At 44.1% G+C, this 20,808-nt stretch overlaps 1 protein-coding gene across 2 annotated transcripts in view; it reads right to left on the reverse strand.

The window, feature by feature from the left end:
- Positions 1-20,808, reverse strand: part of gipc2 (GIPC PDZ domain containing family, member 2) — an 86,901-nt gene that overhangs the window by 27,056 nt on the left and 39,037 nt on the right. For both annotated transcript variants that reach the window (XM_068036663.1, XM_068036662.1), the window contains exon 2: positions 3,342-3,527. In XM_068036663.1, the coding sequence (XP_067892764.1) occupies positions 3,342-3,527 (186 nt within the window). The remainder of the gene's footprint in view (positions 1-3,341; positions 3,528-20,808) is intronic.

A 20,808-nucleotide genomic window follows, 5' to 3' on the forward strand; every position in this document is an offset into this window, starting at 1 on the left:
TAAAAAAAATTCACCACTGAAATAGATTTTTGTTACATAAGGGTGCCAAGGGATATGCAGCAAAGACAAGTAAATGGACTTCAGTTGCAGATCAGCAAGAAGTCTTTTTATGCAAATTTAAAGAATAACTTTTGCAATGCAGTTGAGCTGTTACAATCCAGAATGCACTGCCTGAAAAGGTGGTGGAAGCAGATTCAATAGTACATTTTTTTTAAGAGAATTGAAAATATACTTGAAAAGGAGAAATCTGTAGGACTATGGGGCGCCAATGAGGGAGCGCAGCTAATCAAATAGATCTTTCAAAAGGCTGCCCCAAAGATGATGGCTCCATCTGTGCTGTATGATTGATCTAACTCAATGGTAAAACAGGCTTCACAGCTTGTATATCATACTCCTGTTACTATGTACCATTGGTCTCATGCTGGAGGACTGAGGAAACAGAATAGACAATTCCCGATTGTAATCCGCTGATCCCTACTGGTAAGTGCAGGCGTCTGGAAAGCAGGGAAGGCCAGGATTGAGCTCAGCCGTGATGGTTCCACAAATAAACAAACCGCTGATACTGACTGGGAAGCCCCATACAAGAACAGTCACACAGTCAACATTTTCTCAATTAAAAAAAAAATCAAGCAGCCACAGGGATTTCGAATTACAACAGTCTGTTAATGGCCTTTTCCTGCCACGAGATGGCACTACAATACATCTTTGCACTGATATCACCAGCAGACACTTAATTACATAAACTTGCATCCCCTGCAAACAGATTTTTACATGGCATTTACTTTGGTAGCAATGTGAAGAATGCCTTTTTCCCATTGCTGTGTCTAACCATGGAATACTAATCAAATTGCTGACCCAACCCAAAGGGTGGCTCAATGATGACAGAAGCTCAACAAGCTGACAGGCAGGACCAGCCGAAGGGACCAGCAGTGCTCGACCAAATAATGCAGCTTCAAGTCCCACCCTACCAAAGTCGTTGGAGATGGGGGGTAAAATGGGACGCTTTGAGGGGGTGCGTTAATTTCAGGGAGCAAGGGTTCGAGTGGGCATGTAGACTGAATGCATCTTGTAAATTATTCAGCTTTTAACTTCACAGGAACATGAGGTGTGACAATTTCAGAGTGGTTAGGTTGACAAAGTTCAAGGTGGCTGGATTGGTACATAAACAATGATATGCTAAGGCCATCTCAGAAGGTGACATCTGTCAAAAGGAATAGAGTGTAGGGAAAGTTAGGCAACCTTTGATGCCTCTGTAATCGATTTCATCCTAAGGATTTCATTGATCGATAAATCGTGTTGTGTAAAATTGAAGTCATTGACAGGGCACACAAAAGGAACATTGGTAATACTAAAATATAACAGAATTGGAAAGAAACTATATGGAACAGATGTTGCAGAAAGAAAGACCTCTGAATTCACCGAGGACCTGTTAAGTGACGATTTCACAGCTAATGTGTAGATTCTCGATCTTAGAAACTCATAAGTGTTGTTGAGTGCATATTTGACGATTAATAGTTTTCATAGGCTTAATATATCCATAAATATCTACTTGTAACTCTGTGAACCTTCTAAGTTACTCTGCAAAATAATATGCATTCTCCAACACCCTAATCCATTTTACTACTTGAAGTAACAAAACCCTATTTCCATCCAGAATAATCGTTCGAACTGCAACGTACTAAAAAAGGGTCATTACCCAAGGTAAACAACAGAGCAGTAATGACTTCCTTCCCTTTGCCAACATTGTGCAGCAATTATTCTGTCAACAATGATCTCCTGACTAACTACTTTACTTTGTAAACTGCCTGTTGGAAACTCGCACACCCCACCCAACTCTTTGACACTTCCTTTCCGCTCTGAGCCTCTTATAGGAAACAGACATTGCACCACCAGTCCATTCATTCGCAGTTGGGTGCTTCTTTTTTAAATTAAGAGCCAGTTCCAATCTATTATTGAGTTCCAAAAAGTATTTTACATCTACACAAAAACTAGTCTTTTAATTTTAGGTTTTATCATAGAATATTCTAACACAGGAGGCCGACCCTTCGCACCTGTGCCGGGTCTGTGGAACAGCTATCCAATTAGTCTCACTCCTCTCCCCTGTTCTTTTCCTGTAGCCTTGCAAATTTCTCCTTTTTAAGCATTTATTCAATTCCCTTTTGAAAGTTACTATTGAATTTGTTTTCAACACCCTTTCAAACAGGGGAGTCCGGATCATCACTCACTATATTAAAAAAATATTCTCCACTCCTCTTTTCTCAACTGGTCTCCTCTTTTTGCACAGGATCTGAAACTCCCCTTCACTTTATAGCTTGAATTTCTGAAATATAATTGTTACAAATGTCAAGCGTATAATCCAAGCTGCACTATGGACAGCTATTTTCAGAGAACATTCTAGTCTCGAGTACCATGCAATAAAAATGGCTCGACTTACAAAGACCGACACTGCCCTGAAGATCTGCATGGCATTGGGTTACCATCATTAAGCTAAATAAAGTTTTCTGACCTTTACAAAAGTATAAAGCACACGAACACCCGTCCAAGATAGTCATGCTTACATAACACTGCCATCTCAGGGGAGATGGGGAGGCAAATAGGCAAAGAGAAAACATTTTGCAAGGGAAGTGAGATTTTACACTCATACTTGTGAAATTTCACTCCCACCATGTCAGGGTCTGTGGCTATCAAACTTCGTAAAGACTCGTAAAAATAGACCAACTGTTTTACCGAGAAACCACCAAATCCACAATTTTAGTGTCAAGAGAGACAATGGAAGTGGGTTAAACATCATCAGGAATTAGAGGAGGAAGCCAAGTGATCAATTGTGCCTGTGTGAGCTCTTCAATTGGAGCAATCCTGTCTAATCTCATTTATTTTTCAAGTATATTCTCTGGATATGGGTATTGCTTGCATTTATTGTCCATCCCTAGTCGCCTTCTTGAACCGCTGTAGTCTGTGTGAAGTTACTCCCACAGTTCTGTTAGGTAGGGATTTCCAGGATTTGACCCAGCGGCCATGAAGGAACAGTGATATATGTCCAAGTCAGGATGATGTGCCACTTGCAGATGTTGGTGTTCCCACATTCCTTTAAGAGGTTACAGAATTATTCAACAATAAAACAATGCTAAAGTTTCTAAGTACAAATGACACAATAGCTTGAACTTTCACCAAGAACACTGCTGGCAATAGCAATAAAACTTGCACGTGCTTTATCGGGGAAAAGAACAGGAGGAAGTGAAATCCCTGCAGTGAAAAAGCTGCAATAATGCTTTCGCAAAGATCCTATCCCAAACTCAATGCGATCGTCTCCACTTTGCCCAGATAATAGGATTGAAACCTACCTTTATAAAAGCAAATCCTGCCCCGTTATCAGTTATAGTTAATCCCAGAGCATCCTCTGCTTTAAATACGTCCACTTCTTTCTTGAGGCCCTTTGTGTGCGCAAAAATAAAATCTTCCAGGCCAATCTGCCCCCCAAGGAGCTTGTCCATGTCAATTCTGTGAGTATTCAACGTGCAGAACAGAATCTGTGTGGGAGGAAAGACAATAATGGTGAATATAGACAGACAGAGATCCTGTCTTCCAAGACAACACTGGTTGCCCCGAGCTGATTATTTCCAGGATTTATCAAAAGTCGCAAAATAAATTCAAAGCCATTCAGCTTTTTCAACTCTTGTGCATTCCCCACTTCCATTGCTCTACTATTGGTAACCATGCATTTAGCTGTTTAGGCCCCAAGCTCTGAAATTCTCTCAATAAACCGCTCCGCCTTCTCTCTTCAGTTAAGCAGCTCCTTAGAATTAACTCTTCAACCAAGGTTTGGTCACTTGTTCTAATATCTCCTTATGGGGCTGTGTTCAAAGTGCTATATAAAACCAAGCTGCTTTTGCTTGAAGCTAATTTAAATTGCATCAAACAAGCGTATAAAAGGAAATTCAAACTGATTAAAAATGCATTTTAATCAAAAATTAAGCAATCATTAAGTTGCAATAATTACAAGGTCACCAAGAAGTTGACCACTAAACACAAAAAAGAGTGAGGATCAAGTGAGCAGAGGTTTACCTATCATTTAAGTTAACTAGGGCGGCGCAGTGGTTAGCACCGCAGCCTCACAGCTCCAGCGACCCGGGTTCAATTCTGGGTACTGCCTGTGTGGAGTTTGCAAGTTCTCCCTGTGTCTGCATGGGTTTCCTCCGGGTGCTCCGGTTTTCTCCCACATGCCAAAGACTTGCAGGTTGATAGGTAAATTGGCCATTATAAATTACCCCTAGGATAGGTAGGTGGTAGGGAAATATAGGGACTGGTGGGGATGTGGTAGGAATATGGAATTAGTATAGGATTAGTATAAATGGGTGGTTGATGGTCGGCACAGACTCGGTGGGCCGAAGGGCCTGTTTCAGTGCTGTATCTCTAAAAAAAAAAGTCAGCAAAGACTAGATTTTTCTTACATCAGCTTGGCTCAGGCAACACCTTATCCCTGGGTCGGAAAAAAAGCATTTATAAAGCATCTTGCACGACCCAAGGATGTCCCAAAACCTGTCCACCATCTACAAGGCACAAGTCAGGAATGTGATGGAATACTCCCACATGCCTGGATGAGTGCGGCTCCAACAACACTCAAGAAGCTTGACACCATTCAGGACAACACAGCCCAATTAATCAGCACCCCATCCGCCAGCAGGGCACAGTAGCAACAGCGTGTGCGATCTACAAAATGCAACGTAGCAGATCGCCAAGTCTTGGTCGATAGCACCTTCCAAACCCGCGACCTCTACCAGAAAGAAGAACAAGGGCAACAGACACATGGGAACACCACCACCTACCAGTTCCCCTTCAAGCCACACACCATTTTGACTTGGAACTATATCACCGTTCCTTCACGGTCACTGGGTCCTAACAGCACTCTGGGTATACTTACAGCACATGGACTGCAGTGGCTCACCACCACCTTCTCAAGGGCAAGCAGGGGGTGGGCACACATTCCATGAAATTATTTTTAAAAAGGCAGAGTTTGCTGACAATGAAACCACTAGGTGGTGCAGTACTTGCACATGCGCAAATGCAGCCTCATGCACTTTAAAGTCACTGTCTGTGACTCTTGGCAGCTGCCAGGAGCAAAGATGGTGCTGCTCAATATATCTCAAAAATGAAACCAAATGGCCACTTCTGGTCCCCATTCCTGCTCCCTGCAACAGGTTGTTTAATAAATTTTATTGACAATTATTTCAGGACACAAACCCGAATTTTAAACCAGTGAGCATTTTATTAAGAGATTTCTAACATTTTGGAAGTTGGAACAGATAAATCATGGGAACTCATGTTCAGCATGAACACTGGCAAAGAGCTGCTTCTGTGTTGTAATAAGAGCCAAATCAACAACTTGATCCAGCATCACTTCTGTGAGCTTTGTGTTTAGACCTGAGCTCCAGGATAGCTGCATGTGCAGGATTGTATGTGCATTATAACAGAATCCGTGGCCTCGTCCCTTCTTCTCCCTTGGCCACTCGCTCCCCACTCCCTCCCACCCCTATCTTGTCACTCTCTCTTCCACCATGCGGGGAAAAGGGGCTGCGATGGTGGAAGGGAGCGGGGGCCAGAGGAGGGAGGGAGCCAAGTGAGAAGAGGTAGCGAGGCCACGAGTGACGAGTGACTAATCCTCCCGCCTGTGTGAATTAGTCACGTTCACGCAGCAAGCCGGGTGCTGACATCGGCTGCGCATGCACAGCACCATACTGGCAGCAAGCGCCTGTTCTGCGCATGTGCGCAACTGGGAGCGCTCTGATCCACGGGTGGGTGCTGCATTGTCAGGAGTCACTTTGTTAAAAAATAGCTTTTAAAGTGTCATCATTGTTGCAATGTCAAGAAACACAGCAGCCAATTTTGTCAATAGCAAGGTCACATAAACAGCAATGAAATAATGTCCAGGTAACCTTTATTACTGATGTTGGTTGAAGAATAAATATAGTCATGACACCAGGAAGAACCCCCCTGATCATCTTTGAAATTGTGCCATAGGATCTTTTCAAGTTCACTTGAGGGGACAGATGGGGCCTCGGTTTAACTTCCCATCTGAAAGGCGGCACCGCTGATTAGTGCTGCACTTCCTCAGTACTGCACTAAAGTATCAACTTAGACTTGAGCAGGACTTGAACTCAAGACTGACTATACCTGACCGGGGGGGCTTGATGCTGTCTTCAGATGTTCATACCAGAAAGGGTTCCAGTCTCCATCAGGAACATCCTTTGTCTTGACCAGTACAAAAAAAAGCAAAGAATAAAAGGAAGAAAGGACTGCCTTGAAAAAGGATTCAAACAGGAGCAGTTGATCAGTGATAGGGATACGGTACCTGTCCAGAACCACCTCCTAACGACCTCAACTGAACAGAAATGGAGCTGACCTTTTCCATCATAGGGAATACCAAATATTCTTGTGCCAATTTCAAGTTCAACTGTGGAATTTGTTTTTTTTAAAAACATGGCCTATAAAGCACTTTTTGAAGACATTAGTGAAGTCTTTGGAATCCTATTAAGCTGCACTAAGTTGACAGGATTTTGCATCTGGAGCACATTACATGCTCCATTTGATGATAAATTTGTGATGTTAAATCACAAATATATGAAAGCCATAAAAATTAACTTTGGGCAACTAGAGCTATTGTTAAGGAAGCAGTCAGAAGGATAATCGGTCATGTTTGAACACACATTGATGAGTCTGAAGCCAGAGAGGAAAGTGACCAGGAAAGTCAAGATTGGAGGCTAACGAGTACAGCCAGGAACATGGACATGGACAAACAGAAGGACAAAAATAGGATTCGAAATACAAAGAAAGAAAAAGGCAAATAAAAGAAGAAATGAAACAGTTAATAAGGTCAGCAAAAAAAGGAACCAGTCAATAAAAGAATGGAAACAAAGAACGGGATACTTGTGTCCCAAATCAAAGATCTGCGAGGTTTCTGAAAGATTAAGACGGACTAGCATTTATATCGCACCTTTCATGTCATTCCAAAGTGTTTTACAGCCAATGAAATTCTTTTTAAGTGCATTGTTAAAAGTAGAAAACACTAACCAATTTTATACATAGCAAGGTCCGACAAACAGCAATTTGTTAATGGCTAGTTCATCTGTTTTTAATTGTTGCTGCCAGGACCTCAGTTTAATTTCTCATTTGAAAGATGGCACTACGCTCCTTCAGTACTTACTGGACTGCCAGACTAGATTTATGTGCTCAAGCTCTGAAATGGGAGGTATATAAAATATTATTTGATCAATTAAATGTGGGGAGCTGACCAGCTTCAGTTTGTTCGGTGCCTGCATGGATACAGGCTACCTGCGTAAAGAGTGAGAAATTACTGGTCACAAAAACGTTCAAAGTCCATTCAGGTCAGAAACGTTTCTGTCCATTCTTGTACTTGGGAAAGCTTTTGGGATTCATCAGCCCTTCAGGGGAGTCTTGCAAACAAGGCTGTCAACTGCCAGGCCTTGTCCCGAAAGGGGTGGGATAGGTGAAAATCAGTTTTGGGGAAAACCAGCTTTAGAATCCAACACAAGGCGCAACTGAATTTAATTGACTTTTTGATATTTTTCTGTCTTAATCTGGATATGAAAGCAGTGTGTTGGCCAATCTAATCTCAGAAGTGGACCTTTACCACATTGCCAAGTTAGGCCATTACAAGCGTACAAAAATGGACAGGAAAAGATCAGCTGGTCCATCAGGCCTGCTCAGCCCACCATCAAACCCATTCCCTCCCCATCCACACAATCTCCGAAAACAGTCAAAAACATGGTTTTAAGCCAGATGTTAATGGTGGGCAAGAGTAGTCAGGCATAGAGATTCTAGTAGGGAGTTTGAGAGAGTAGGGCCATGGCAGATTAAGACCATTGCAGGAGTTCCACATAGGGGTCAAACTATAAAAATGGCAGCTCCATGTAGCTGAGTAGCAAAGGAGAGACAATGGAGGAGGAAGGTCTTTTTTTTTTTTAAAATTCATTCATGGGAAGTGGGCATCACTAGCTATGCCAGCATTTATTGCCCATGGGAAGTGGGCGGCACAGTGGCGCAGTGGTTAGCACCGCAACCTCACAGCTCCAGCAACCCAGGTTCAATTCTGGGTACTGCCTATGTGGAGTTTGCAAGTTCTCCCTGTGTCTGCGTGGGTTTCCTCCGGGTGCTCCGGTTTCCTCCCACATGCCAAAGACTTGCAGGTTGATAGGTGAATTGGCCATTATAAATTGCCCCTAGTATAGGTAGGTGGTAGGGAAATATAGGGACAGGTGGGGATGTGGTAGGAATATGGGATTAGTATAAATGGGTGGTTGATGGTCGGCACAGACTCGGTGGGCCGAAGGGCCTGTTTCAGTGCTGTATCTCTAAACTAAACTAAACTAATTGCCCTCGAGAAGGTGCGCAGCTGCCTTCTTGAACCGCTGCAGTCCATGTGAGGTAGGTACACCCACAGTGCTGTTAGGAAGGGAGTTCCAGGATTTTGACACAGCAACAGTGAAGGAACGGCGATATAGTTCCAAGTCAGGATGTTGTGTGACTTGGACGGGAACTTGCAGGTGGTGATGTTCCCATGAATCTGCTGCTCTTGTCCTTCTAGTTGGTAGAGGTTGCGGGTTCGGAAGGTGCTAAGAAGCCTTGGTGCGTTGCTGCAGTGCATCTTGCAGATGGTACGCACTGCTGCCACTGTGCGCCGGTGGTGGAGGGAGTGAATGTTTGTAGATGGGGTGCCAATCAAGCGGGCTGCTTTGTCCTGGATGGTGTTGAACTTCTTGAGTGTTGTTGGAGCTGCACCCATCCAGGCAAGTGGAGCGTATTCCATCACACTCCTGATTTGTGCCCTGCAGATGGCGGACAGGCTTTGGGGAATCAGGAGGTGAGTTACTCACTGCAGGATTCCTCGCCTCTGACCTGCTCATGTAGCCACGGTATTTATATGGCTACTCCAGTTCAGTTTCTGGTCAATGGTAGCCCCTAGGATGTTGATAATGGGGGATTCAGTGATGGTAATGCCATTGAATGTCAAGGGGAGATGGTTAGATTCTCTCTTGTTGGAGATGGTCATTGCCTGGCACAAATGTTACTTGCCACTTATCAGCCCAAGCCTGGATATTGTCCAGGTCCTGCTGCATTTCTACACGGACTGCTTCAGTATTTGAGGAGTCGCGAATGGTGCTGAACATTGTGCAATCATCAGCGAACATCCCCACTTCTGACCTTATGATTGAAGGAAGGTCATGGATGAAGCAGCTGAAGATGGTTGGGCCTAGGACACTACCCTTAGGAACTCCTGCAGTGATGCCCTGGAGCTCAGATGATTGACCTCCAACAACCACAGCCATCTTCCTCTGCGCTAGGTATGACTCTAACCAGAGAGTTTTCCCCCTGATTCCCATTGACTGCAGTTTTGCTAGGGCTCCTTGATGCCATACTAGGTCAAATGTGTCTTGATGTCCAGGGCAGTCACTCTCACCTCTGGAGTTCAGCTCTTTGTCCATATTTGAACCAAGGCTGTAATGAGGTCAGGTGCTGAGTGGCCCTGTCGAAACCCAAACCGGGTATCACTAAGCAGGTTATTGCTAAGCAAGTGCTGCTTGATGGCACTGTTGATGACACCTTCCATCACTTTGCTGATGATTGACCGATGGGGCGGTAATTGGCCAAGTTGGACTTTTTTTCTACATTGCTGGGTAGATGCCAGTGTTGCAACTATACTGGAACAGCTTGGCTAGGGGTGCAGCAAGTTCTGGAGCAAAGGTCTTCAGTGCTATTGCCGGAATATTGTCACGACCCATCGCCTTTACAGTATCCAGTGCCTTCAGTCGTTTCTTGATATCACGCAGAGTGAATCGAACTGGCTGAAGTCTGGCATCTGTAATGCTGGGGACTTCAGGAGGGGGACGAGATGGATCATCAACTCAGCACTTCTGGCTGAAGATTGTTGCAAATGCTTCAGCCTTATCTTTCGCACAGATGTGCTGGGTTTGCCCATCATTGAGGATGGGGATATTTGTGGAGCCACCTCCTCCAGTTAGTTGTTTAATTGTCCACAACCATTCACGGCTGGATGCGGCAGGACTGCAGAGCTTAGCTCTGATCCATTGGTTATGGGATCGCTTAGTCTGTCTATTGCATGCGGCATGCAAGTAGTCCTGAGTTGTAGCTTCACCAGGTTGACACCTCATTTTGAGGTATGCCTGGTGCTGCTCCTGGCATGCCCTCCTGCACTCTTCATTGAACCAGGGTTGGTCTCCTGGCTCGATGGTAATGGTAGAGCAGGGATATGCCGGGCCAGGAGGTTACAGATTGTGGTTGAGTACAATTCTGCTGCTGCTGATGGCCCACAGCACCTCAAGGATGCCCAGTTTTGCATTGCTAGATCTGTTTGAAATCTATTCCATTTAGCACGGTGATAGTGCCAAACATGGAAAGAATATACCATGTTTAAGCATACATAGACATATTAAATCTGAAAACTAACAATGTGTAATTTGAGGTTTCTTAAATTGTACTTAACGAATCACGAGCACATTGGCTGCAAACTAAGATTTTTTAAAGCCGAAATAACCAGCCCTCTGAACACTTAGACACCTATATAGCCTATTTACAGAGTATACAGACAACTCAAGACTCCAGGTTTCTCAGCAGTCTCAAAGCACACAAATTGACAATTTAAAAAAAAATTAATTCATGGGATGTGGGTGTCGCTGGCTAGGCCAGCATTTATTGCCCATCCCTAATTGCCCTCAAGGAGGTGGTGGTCAGCTGCCTTCTTGAACCGCTGCAATCCTTGGGGTGTAGGTACACGCATGGTGTTTTTAGGGAGGGAGTGGAAGGTTTTTGACCCAGCAATATGTTAACACACAAAAAACAGCACAGCAGTGTAGTGTATTAGGTTGATTGTTGTGTGACAGCTGAGGCTCAGTGGGTAGCACTTTTGCCTGAGTCAGAATGCTCTGGATTCAAGTCCCAAAAATCAAGGCTGACCCTCCAGTGCAGTACTGAGGAAGTGCTGCTCTATTACAGGTGCCATCTTTCAGATGACAGGTTCATGCCAGCGTTTATGCTCCACACGAGCTTCACCCTGCTCCTCTTGATTTAACCCCATCACTTAAAGATTCACCAGGATGTTGCCTGGACTGGAGCATTTCAGTTATGAAGAGAGACTGGATAGGCTGGGGTTGTTTTCTTGGAGCAGAGAAGGCTGAGGGAGGACTTGTTTAAGGTATACAAAATTATGAGGGGCATTGATAGGTTAGATAGGAAGAAACTTTTTCCCTTAGCGGAGGAAGTCAATAACTAGGGGGCATAGATTTAAGTTAAGGGGCAAGAGGTGTAAAGGGGAGTTGAGGAACAATTGTTTCACCCAGAGGGTGGTTGGAATCTGGAACACACTGCCTGAAGGGGTGGTAGAGGCAGGAACACTCACGACATACATGTATTTAGATGAGCACTTGAAACACCATAGCATACAAGGCTATGGGCCAAGTGCAGGGAAATGGGATTAGTTAGGACTGGTGCTTGATGATCAGCGCAGGCACGTTGGGCCGAAGAGCCTGTTTCTGTGCTGTAAAACTCGATGACTCTAATAAACCCAGACAAACAGGAGTAAAAACGGTGAGCAGAAACAAGATGGGAAGGGCCACCAAAGACAGCGAAAATCACGGTAAGGACCAATTCATTGCAGTTAGATTTGCCTGATGGTTTAGTAAGCTTCATCTAGTCAAACTAAGTGAACTTACTTCAAGTGAAATACAACAGACTAAATAATATACACATCTTAAGTGTGTATATAAAGATACATCACAACAATGCTGGCACACCAGTGCGATTCAGATTCCACACTTGGCCACTTTCAAATGTATGAATCTGTCTGCGTGGAATCACTTCTATCAACTAAATCCTTACAACCCAAACTCCAGAAACAAGATAGCAAAATACTGCACATGCTGGAAATCTGAAATAAAAACAGAAAATGCTGGAAATACTCAGCAGGTCTGGCAGCATCTGTGGAGCGAGAAGCAGAGTTAACGTTTCATATCTGTGACCTTCTATCAGTCCTAAGGATTCAGCCTGCTCAATGGAGGAGTTCAGTGATTAGCATGAGGCAGTTTAAGTGCTGCCCACAGGATCAATCTGACTATTGGAATAATTGAAGTCTCAGAGACAGAGAATTAACCCAGAGACATGCACTGATTGTAGCCAGCAATTTTTATACACTTAGAAATATAAAACCACACCAATCTCAGTTCAAGCTGCTGACCATAATTCAGAGCGAGGAGGTATGTGTCAAGCAGCTAACAGAATAGCTCCAAGCTCAAATCTGGTATAGAATTTCTTTCATTGGCCAGAAAGGCTCCAAACCTACTCGGGGTTATACCCACAGTAATTGAGACAGCGCAATTTACACAGCACCTTTTATGACCTCTGGACACCCAAAAGCTCTTTACGACTACTTCTGAAGAATGACGACTGCTGTCCTGTTAAAAAGGACAGCAGCCAATTTGCACACAGCGAAGTCCCACAGATAGCAATGAGATAATGACCAAAGACTGTTTTTAGTGATGTTGCTTGAGGGATAAATATTGGACAGGACACAGGAGAGAACAGTCCTGCTCTTCCTTAAAATAGTGCCATGGAAAACTTTCTGGCCATTTGAGAAGGCAGATGAGGCCTGGTTTAATCTCTCATTCAAATGACAGCACCTCTGACAGTGCAGCGCTCCCCAAGTACTGCACTGGAGTGGCCGCCTGGACTGCGTGCTCAAGTCTCCAAAGTGGAGCTTGAATCAACAACCTTCTGACTCAGAGGCAAGAGGCTACTCACTGATTCAAGGTTGACCCTGTCCCACTCCTGTATACGTCTGACTTTCTGCATTATAGAATCTTGATCTATTCATTTATTTTTAGAACTATGCCAGTATCGAGTCTTTCAGTGACAAGCAATTTCAATTACTGCCAGCCTCACAAGAAAGGGCCCGTCATAAGGGCTGACAAATGCAACACTACGTGACACGACACAGACACTTGCTGGAGATCGACATACGGATTCGACTTAGTTTACCTCATCCCCATTTCAACTTCAGAGACATCTTCATTGTGGGCCTCAGTCTGCAGCATTCTCAAAGGAATTTAGAAACAGGATATTAATGGAGTTAGATTTGCAATTTTCCAATCTGAAGTGACAATTCCTTAACTGAGAACTCTGCAGGATTATGGCTAATGCATCTGCAATTTCCCACCAACTTCCTTTATTCTATTCTTCAAAGCTCCTGGGTATTTGCCGGTCTTTCATGCGATTACTGTGTCGCAACCCTTGCTTATGTTAACATGAGTTTGAGTTCCAGTCCATGCTTCCCTCAAGTGTAAGGTATATCAGCCTCTTCCTCGACTCGGAAGACGGAAAGTAACTATACAACAAATCTATTTCCTTATTTTCCATTGTAAGATTACCTGCATCTGTTTTTAAAGAGCCCACATTACAATTGACTATCCCTTTTCTTCCAAAATAATTTTTAAAACTGCACCGTAATCTTGATATCACTTAACTTTCTCTTCATATTCTGCTTTGTAGCTCTTAGCATTTTTTTTGTCTGCCTTTCTCTTCTTCCTTTGATGCACTTTATATCTCGCCCAGTCCTCTGGAGCTACATCATTCTCTGCATTTTTATATTCTCTTTCCTTTAGCTTTATGTTATCTCATCTCTTTTGTCAACCATAGGTGTGTCATTTGGTAAATAAAGGTCTTTCCTCATACGGGTATATGCTGGTCCTGAACTAAGCTAAACGCTTCTTTCAATACATTCCACTGTTCATACGTAGTTTTGAACAGTTTGCTGTCATCAGTCCGTCTCATCCAGTTAAAGTTAAGCTGACAAAAATCTGGAAACTTAGTAACTGTGTTAAGTTCTAACACAAAAGCAAAATACTGTGGATGCTGGAAATCTGAAATAAAAACAGAAAATGCTGGAAATACTCGGATCAGACAGCACCTGTGCAGCAAGAAACAGAACGATTCTCAACAGCAGTCCACCACAACCGCCTTGATGGGGAAGCGTCATTGAGGGGGAAATTACACATTCCCCCGAAAGCAGGTTTCCGTCGAGGCCATGATGTCAATGTAACCATCCATGCTTCATGGATGGAAAGGACCTTGTTCACAAGTGAACAGACATGCTGGAGGTAGGTGCAGAGAAGGGCAGAGAGAGCTGATCTGCTGTCAAATTCCGCAGGGTCAACAGCGAGAGGGGAGAGTTAGACGGGAAGGAGATTAGCAAGTTTAGCTCCCAGGGAAACACAGGGCGGGAAGTTCGGTGAGAGTACAATGGAGTAGCTGAGGCTGCTGCTCATAATGAAAAAGTGCTGAGTGCCTCGATGAGCCCTTCAGAAGGTGCCAGCAGAGGCACAGCAAGAAGCTGTAGGTTTGTCGAAGAGGGATCAAGGCTGGGACAGCAGCAGGAGAGTAGGAAAGTTGAGGAGTACTGAAAGGTTGGGGTAGTGATTTGGGAGGGGCAAAGTGAAAAGATACATGATGATAGGAAAGGGGAGGTCTAGGAGTGGTAAAGAGAAAAGTAAAAAGGGGGAGAAATAAATGGGGGGAGTCATGAGTTTGGGTCATGAATGGCAGCCAAATACAACATGAACGGACCATAGGGAAAACTCAAGTTACACAGACCTAACAATTTTTCGGATACATAAAAACCTGACAGTCAATAGGAGAGAGGCCAGAGTTAAAGTCACAGGTCCTATGGTGAAATAACATTGATGTAGGTAGGGTGGAGTTCCCATGCAGCATTGTGAACAGTTATCCAAGTTGGGAGACAGGTGTAGCAAGTGAAGTTCAGAAGCTATTTGAAGCGTAGAATACCAGAATGCATTGAAGGTGGTATTTTCGTGGCAACAAAGATACAGGAGGTGTTTGGAATCGGTTGTGGGGCAGCAAGATAATGACAAATTTGGAGGTCACCATGAAATCCAGAAGTGGCAGAAGAGTACACACATATTGTGAAAAGTGCTATATTAATGCAAACAGTGATAATAGAACAAATAGAGAAACTTCTAGATGGTAAGAGCTTGTGCCTCAGTGCGAAAGCAATCCCATTAACAACCAATTTAAGAACAGTACTGCACAGGAACAGGCCATTCGGCCCTCCAAGCCTGTGCCGATCTTGATGCCTGCCTAAACTAAAACCTTCTGCACTTCCGGGGACTGTATCCCTCTATTCCCATCCTATTCATGTATTTCTCAAGATTCCTCTTAAACGCCACTATCCTATCTGCTTCCACCACCTCCCCCGGCAGCAAGTTCCAGGCACTCACCACCCTCTGTGTAAAAAAACTTGCTTCGCACATCCCCTCTAAACTTTGCCCCTCGCACCTTAAACCGATGTCCCCATGTAACTGACTCTTCCACCCTGGGAAAAAGCTTCTGACTATCCACTCTGTCCATGCCGCTCATAACTTTGTAAACCTCTATCATGTCGCTCCTCCACCTCCGTCATTCCAGTGAAAACAATCCGAGTTTTTCCAATCTCTCCTCATAGCTAATGCCCTCCAGACCAAGCAACATCCTGGTAAATCTCCTCTGTACCCTCTCCAAAGCCTCCACGTCCTTCTGGTAGCGTAGCGACCGGAATTGCACGCAATATTCTAAGTGTGGCCGAACTAAAGTTCTGTACAGCTGCAGCATGACTTGCCAATTTTTATACACTCTGCCCCGACCGATGAAGGCAAGCATGCCCTATGCCTTCTTGACTACCTTATCCACCTGCATTGCCACTTTCAGTGACCTGTGGACCTGTACGCCCAGATCTCTCTGCCTGTCAACACTCCTAAGGGTTCTGCCATTTACAATATACTTCCCACCTGCATAAGACCTTCCAAAATGCATTACCTCACATTTATCCGGATTAAACTCCATCTGCCATTTCTCCGCCCAAGTCTCCAACCGATCTATATCCTGCTGTATCCTCTGACAATCCTCATCATTATCCGCAACTCCACTAACCTTTGTGTCATCCGCAAACTTACTAATCAGACCAGCTACATTTTCCTCCAAATCATTTATATATACTACAAACAGCAAAGGTCCCAGCACTGATCCCTGCGGAACACCTAGTCACGAGTCACATCCCTCCATTCAGAAAAACACCCTTCCACTGATACCCTCTGTCTTTTATGACCAAGCCAGTTCTGTATCCATCTTGCCAGCTCACCTCTGATCCCGTGTGACTTCACCTTTTGTACCAGTCTGCCATGAGGGACCTTGTCAAAGGCTTTACTGAAGCCCATATAGATAACATCCACTGCCCTTCCTTCATCAATCATCTTAGTCACTTCCTCAAAAAACTCAATCAAATTAGGAAGACACGACCTCCCCTTCACAAAACCATGCTGTCTCTCGCTAATAAGTCCATTTGTTTCCAAATGGCAGTAAATCCTGTCCCGAAGAATCCTCTCTAATAGTTTCCCTACCACTGACGTAAGGCTCATCGGCCTATAATTTCCTGGATTAACCTTGCTACCCTTCTTAAACAAAGGTACAATATTGGCTATTCTCCAGTCCTCTGGGACCTCACCTGTGGCCAATGAAGATGCAAAGATTTCTGTCAAGGCCCCAGCAATTTCCTCCCTTGCCTCCCTCAGTATTCTAGGGTAGATCCCATCAGGCCCTGGGAACTTATCTACCTTAATGCTTTGCAAGACACCCAACACCTCCTCCTTTTTGATAATGAGATGACTGAGACTATCTGCACTCCCTTCCCTAGGCTCATCATTCACCAAGTCCTTTGCTTTGGTGAATACTGATGCAAAGTACTCATTTAGCACCTCACCCATTTCCTCTGGCTCCACACATAGCTTCCCATCTCTGTCCTTGAGTGGGCCAACCTTTTCCCTGGTTACCCTCTTGCTCTTTATATATGTATAAAAAGCCTTGGGATTTTCCTTAATCCTGTTTGCCAATGACTTTTCATGACGTCTTTTAGCCCTCCTGACTCCTTGCTTAAGTTCCTTCCTACTGTCTTTATATTCCTCAAGTGCTTCGTCTGTTCCTAGCCTTCCAGCCTTTACGAATGCTTCCTTTTTCTTTTTGACTAGGCTCACAATATCCCGCGTTATCCAGGCTTCCCAAAACTTGCCAAGTTTGTCTTTCCTCCTCACAGGAACATGCTGGTCCTGGATTCTAATCAGCTGACGTTTGAACGACTCCCACATGTCAGATGTTGATTTACCTTCAAACAGCTGCCCCCAATCTAAATTCTTCAGTTCCTGCCTAATATTGTTATAATTAGCCTTCCCCCCCTCCACCTAAAAGTGTGGCGAGTCGAAGAGACTTAGTAGTTGGCAGGAAAAAAGACAGAGGCGCAAGGGGAGAGCCAACTGTTTAACAGCCCCGACAATCATATTTTTCTGCAGCACCTGTGGAAGAGCCTGTCACTCTAGAATTGGCCTTTATAGCCACTCCAGGCGCTGCTCCACACACCACTGACCACCTCCAGGCGCTTACCCATTGTCTCTCGAGATAAGGAGGCCAAAGAAGAGCCTTCCCCCAATTTAGCACCTTCACCCGAGGACTACTCCTATCCTTATCCACAAGTACCTTAAAACTTATGGAATTATGGTCACTGTTCCCGAAATGCTCCCCCACTGAAACTTCGACCACCTGGCTGGGCTCATTCCCCAATACAAGGTCCAGAATGGCCCCATCCCTAGTTGGACTATCTACATACTGTTTCAAGAAGCCCTCCTGGATGCTCCTCACAAATTCTGCCCCATCCAAACCCCTAGCACTGAGAGTCCCAGTCAATATAGGGGAAGTTAAAATCACCCACCACCACAATCCTGTTATCTTTACATCTTTCCAAAATCTCTCTACATATCTGCTCCTCTACCTCCCGCTGGCTGTTGGGAGGCCTGTAGTAAACCGTCAACATCATGACTGCACCCTTCCTATTCCTGAGCTCCACTCATATTGCCTCACTGCATGACCCCTCTGAGGTGTCCTCCCGCAGTACAGCTGTGATATTCGCCTTAACCAGGAATGCAACTCCCCCACCCCTTTTACATCCCCCTCTATCCTGCCTGAAGCTTCTAAATCCTGGAACATTTAGCTGCCAATCCTGCCCTTCCCTCAACCAAGTCTCTGTAATAGCAACGTCATATTTCCAAGTACTAATCCAAGCTCTAAGTTCATCTGCCTTACCTGTTATACTTCTCGCATTGAAACAAATGTACTTCAGACCACCAGTCCCGCTGTGCTCAGCAACATCTCCCTGCCTGCTCTTCCTCTTAGTCCTACTGGCCTTATTTACTATGTCCTCCTCTTTTATTTCACTTGCTGTCCTACTGCTCTGGTTCCCATCACGCAAGACTCATCATGCTTATCAAGGGCAAGATTATTATTGCTGGAGAGTGGAACACTTTTCCATTTCAGGCAGCTAGTCGTCATTAAAAAGCACTCACGAGTCAGGTAACACAACCAAATTTGGGGTTTCTGCTTTGTCCTAAACAATATACAGCAGCCCCCAACCTCAGAAACATACCTGTTACTGCACCAGTGTTGCATTGTTCCATTTTTCACAACAGCCATTTTGACAATCAATTACGAAATGCAGACAAGTGTGCGCAGGCCTAAACCCCACAACGAGACCAAGACTGCCTAAACTCCTTTCACATAGCATCCTTACACCTGCTGCAACAAGAAGCTGAGAGCTTCAATTAATTCAATGAATAAGGGCATGGTTGTTGTGGCATGGAGCCAGAATTATAAGAGTCCCCATGGGCCATCTCTGGCTGAGTGAACTCTCTGGTCAGAGAAACAACATGGACACAGTAAATGGTTTCTCTGCCCAGATCAGAGAGGACACAGTTTGTGATACTCATCCCCTTCAAAGGGTCAGTTACAAAGATGAGAGAATTAAGCAACCGAGAGGGGATAGAAGTCTACGAGATATCTGATATCACAGCTAAGGTAAATCCAGAGCAGTACATCAAACTGTGCTTGGTGGGGTGGGGGGGGCAGTTGGGGGGGTGGTGACGACAACATGGGAGTTTAGACTGAATTGGTGGAAGGGAAATTTAAGGCAAATATCATGAAGATATTTGAAGAGTTATGAAGAGTTAAATTTAAGGCAAATATCATGAAGAGTTCCGAAGAAGGGTCACTGACCCGAAACGTTAACTCTGCTTCTCTTTCCACAGATGCTGCCAGACCTGCTGAGTGAATCCAGCATTTCTTGTTTTTGTTTCAGATTTCCAGCATCCGCAGTATTTTGCTTTTATTATCATGAAGATATTGTCTTGCACGAGCTAACAACACGGAGTGATCTGGGTAGGCTAGTGGAGGCAAACACCAGATTCATTCAAGGTGAGGGAAGTATTTTCTAAAATTCTGGATAGATGAGCTAAGAGAAGCTGAATGACCTCTAAAAAGAACTCCAAGATAATAACAAAATGAAGACACTTGCCATAGTGTTACAGACGAGTTAACATTCCCACTCTATATCACACCAACTGTATAATCCATCATAGAGAAATCACTTCATCCCTTCTCTGCTTCATTGCCATCAGATTCATCACAAAGGACTCCTTTGCTTTTCCCTGTCTATCAGTCCAGCTGCCAAACAATACGCAGTTTGTTTGTCCACACTTTTCTGACTGGTTGGTGGGTTTGAATTGGTCTGTGGAGTCAGCATGGCACACAATAGAAAGTTTATCAGTCCCATTTTCCACTGCAAGGGAAGCGAGTTGTGCAAATGAAAGCTTTTTTTTTGGCATTTAGAATTGACTCCAAAGGAGAGATCAGGTCTACAGTGGATATGTTCAAGCTTTTCACATGTACAGTGAGAGGTAAGTTCAGTACACACTCGTGAGAATATAAAATGGAGACACGAAGGTACAATTTACTCAATGTATCAAAGAGAGAGAGAGAGAAACTGATGTAAAGTCTAATCAATGAAATATAGGGATCGCAGAGGGAGACCCATTTTTAAAATGGACAACTTCTGATTGGTTTGTCGATCTTGGTTTCAGAGTCTTTTGTAAGGTCCAGTGAAGTTTTAGACTTGTGGGTTGACAGTTGGTTGAACAGATACTGCAACATGTTGCAACACCGAAGTTCAGCGTGTGTTGAGAAAGTTTTTTGATCGATTCAATGCAAGGTGAATGGGGAAAGACATCTTTGGTGGGCGGTCTCTGGCAAGAGGAAGAGACTATGGTGATGTGTACTGGAAAGATTTGGAGGCAGATTGGGATAAAAGAGGTTTGACATTACAGAATTTAAAGAAAAATGGAGAGACACTGAGGGGACAACATGGGGAGGGAGGGTATGAGATAATGGAATTGGTTAAGTATATTAAGTTGACCGCAAATGCTTTGCGGGTCTCTGCTAGTTTCAAGATAATGCTGAAGTTCACACAAATGAGCCTGTCACGCTAAAATAATAAAAAGTTTAACATGCCAAGAAGATTTGCTGGAATTATTTAGAAGTTCAAGCACATCATATCCTTGGTATTTTACCCAAGTCAAAATGAACATGCTGACAGTTTGTGCGGTCGAATGATAGACTGATCACAGGATTCGGAAAACCATTCGACCTATCCAAACCCGTAACAGACAACACACAGCACCTGCCCATCATATCATCCATCCTTTTATTTATTTATTTTATTTAGAGATACAGCACTGAAACAGGCCCTTTGGCACACCGAGTCTGTGCAACCATCAACCACCCATTTATACTAATCCTACATTAATCCCATATTCCTACCACATCCCCACCTTCCCTCAATTATCCTACCACCTACCTACA

The sequence above is a fragment of the Heterodontus francisci genome, chromosome 8 (genome assembly GCF_036365525.1).
Source record: "Heterodontus francisci isolate sHetFra1 chromosome 8, sHetFra1.hap1, whole genome shotgun sequence".
Taxonomy (NCBI): Eukaryota; Metazoa; Chordata; class Chondrichthyes; order Heterodontiformes; family Heterodontidae; genus Heterodontus; species Heterodontus francisci.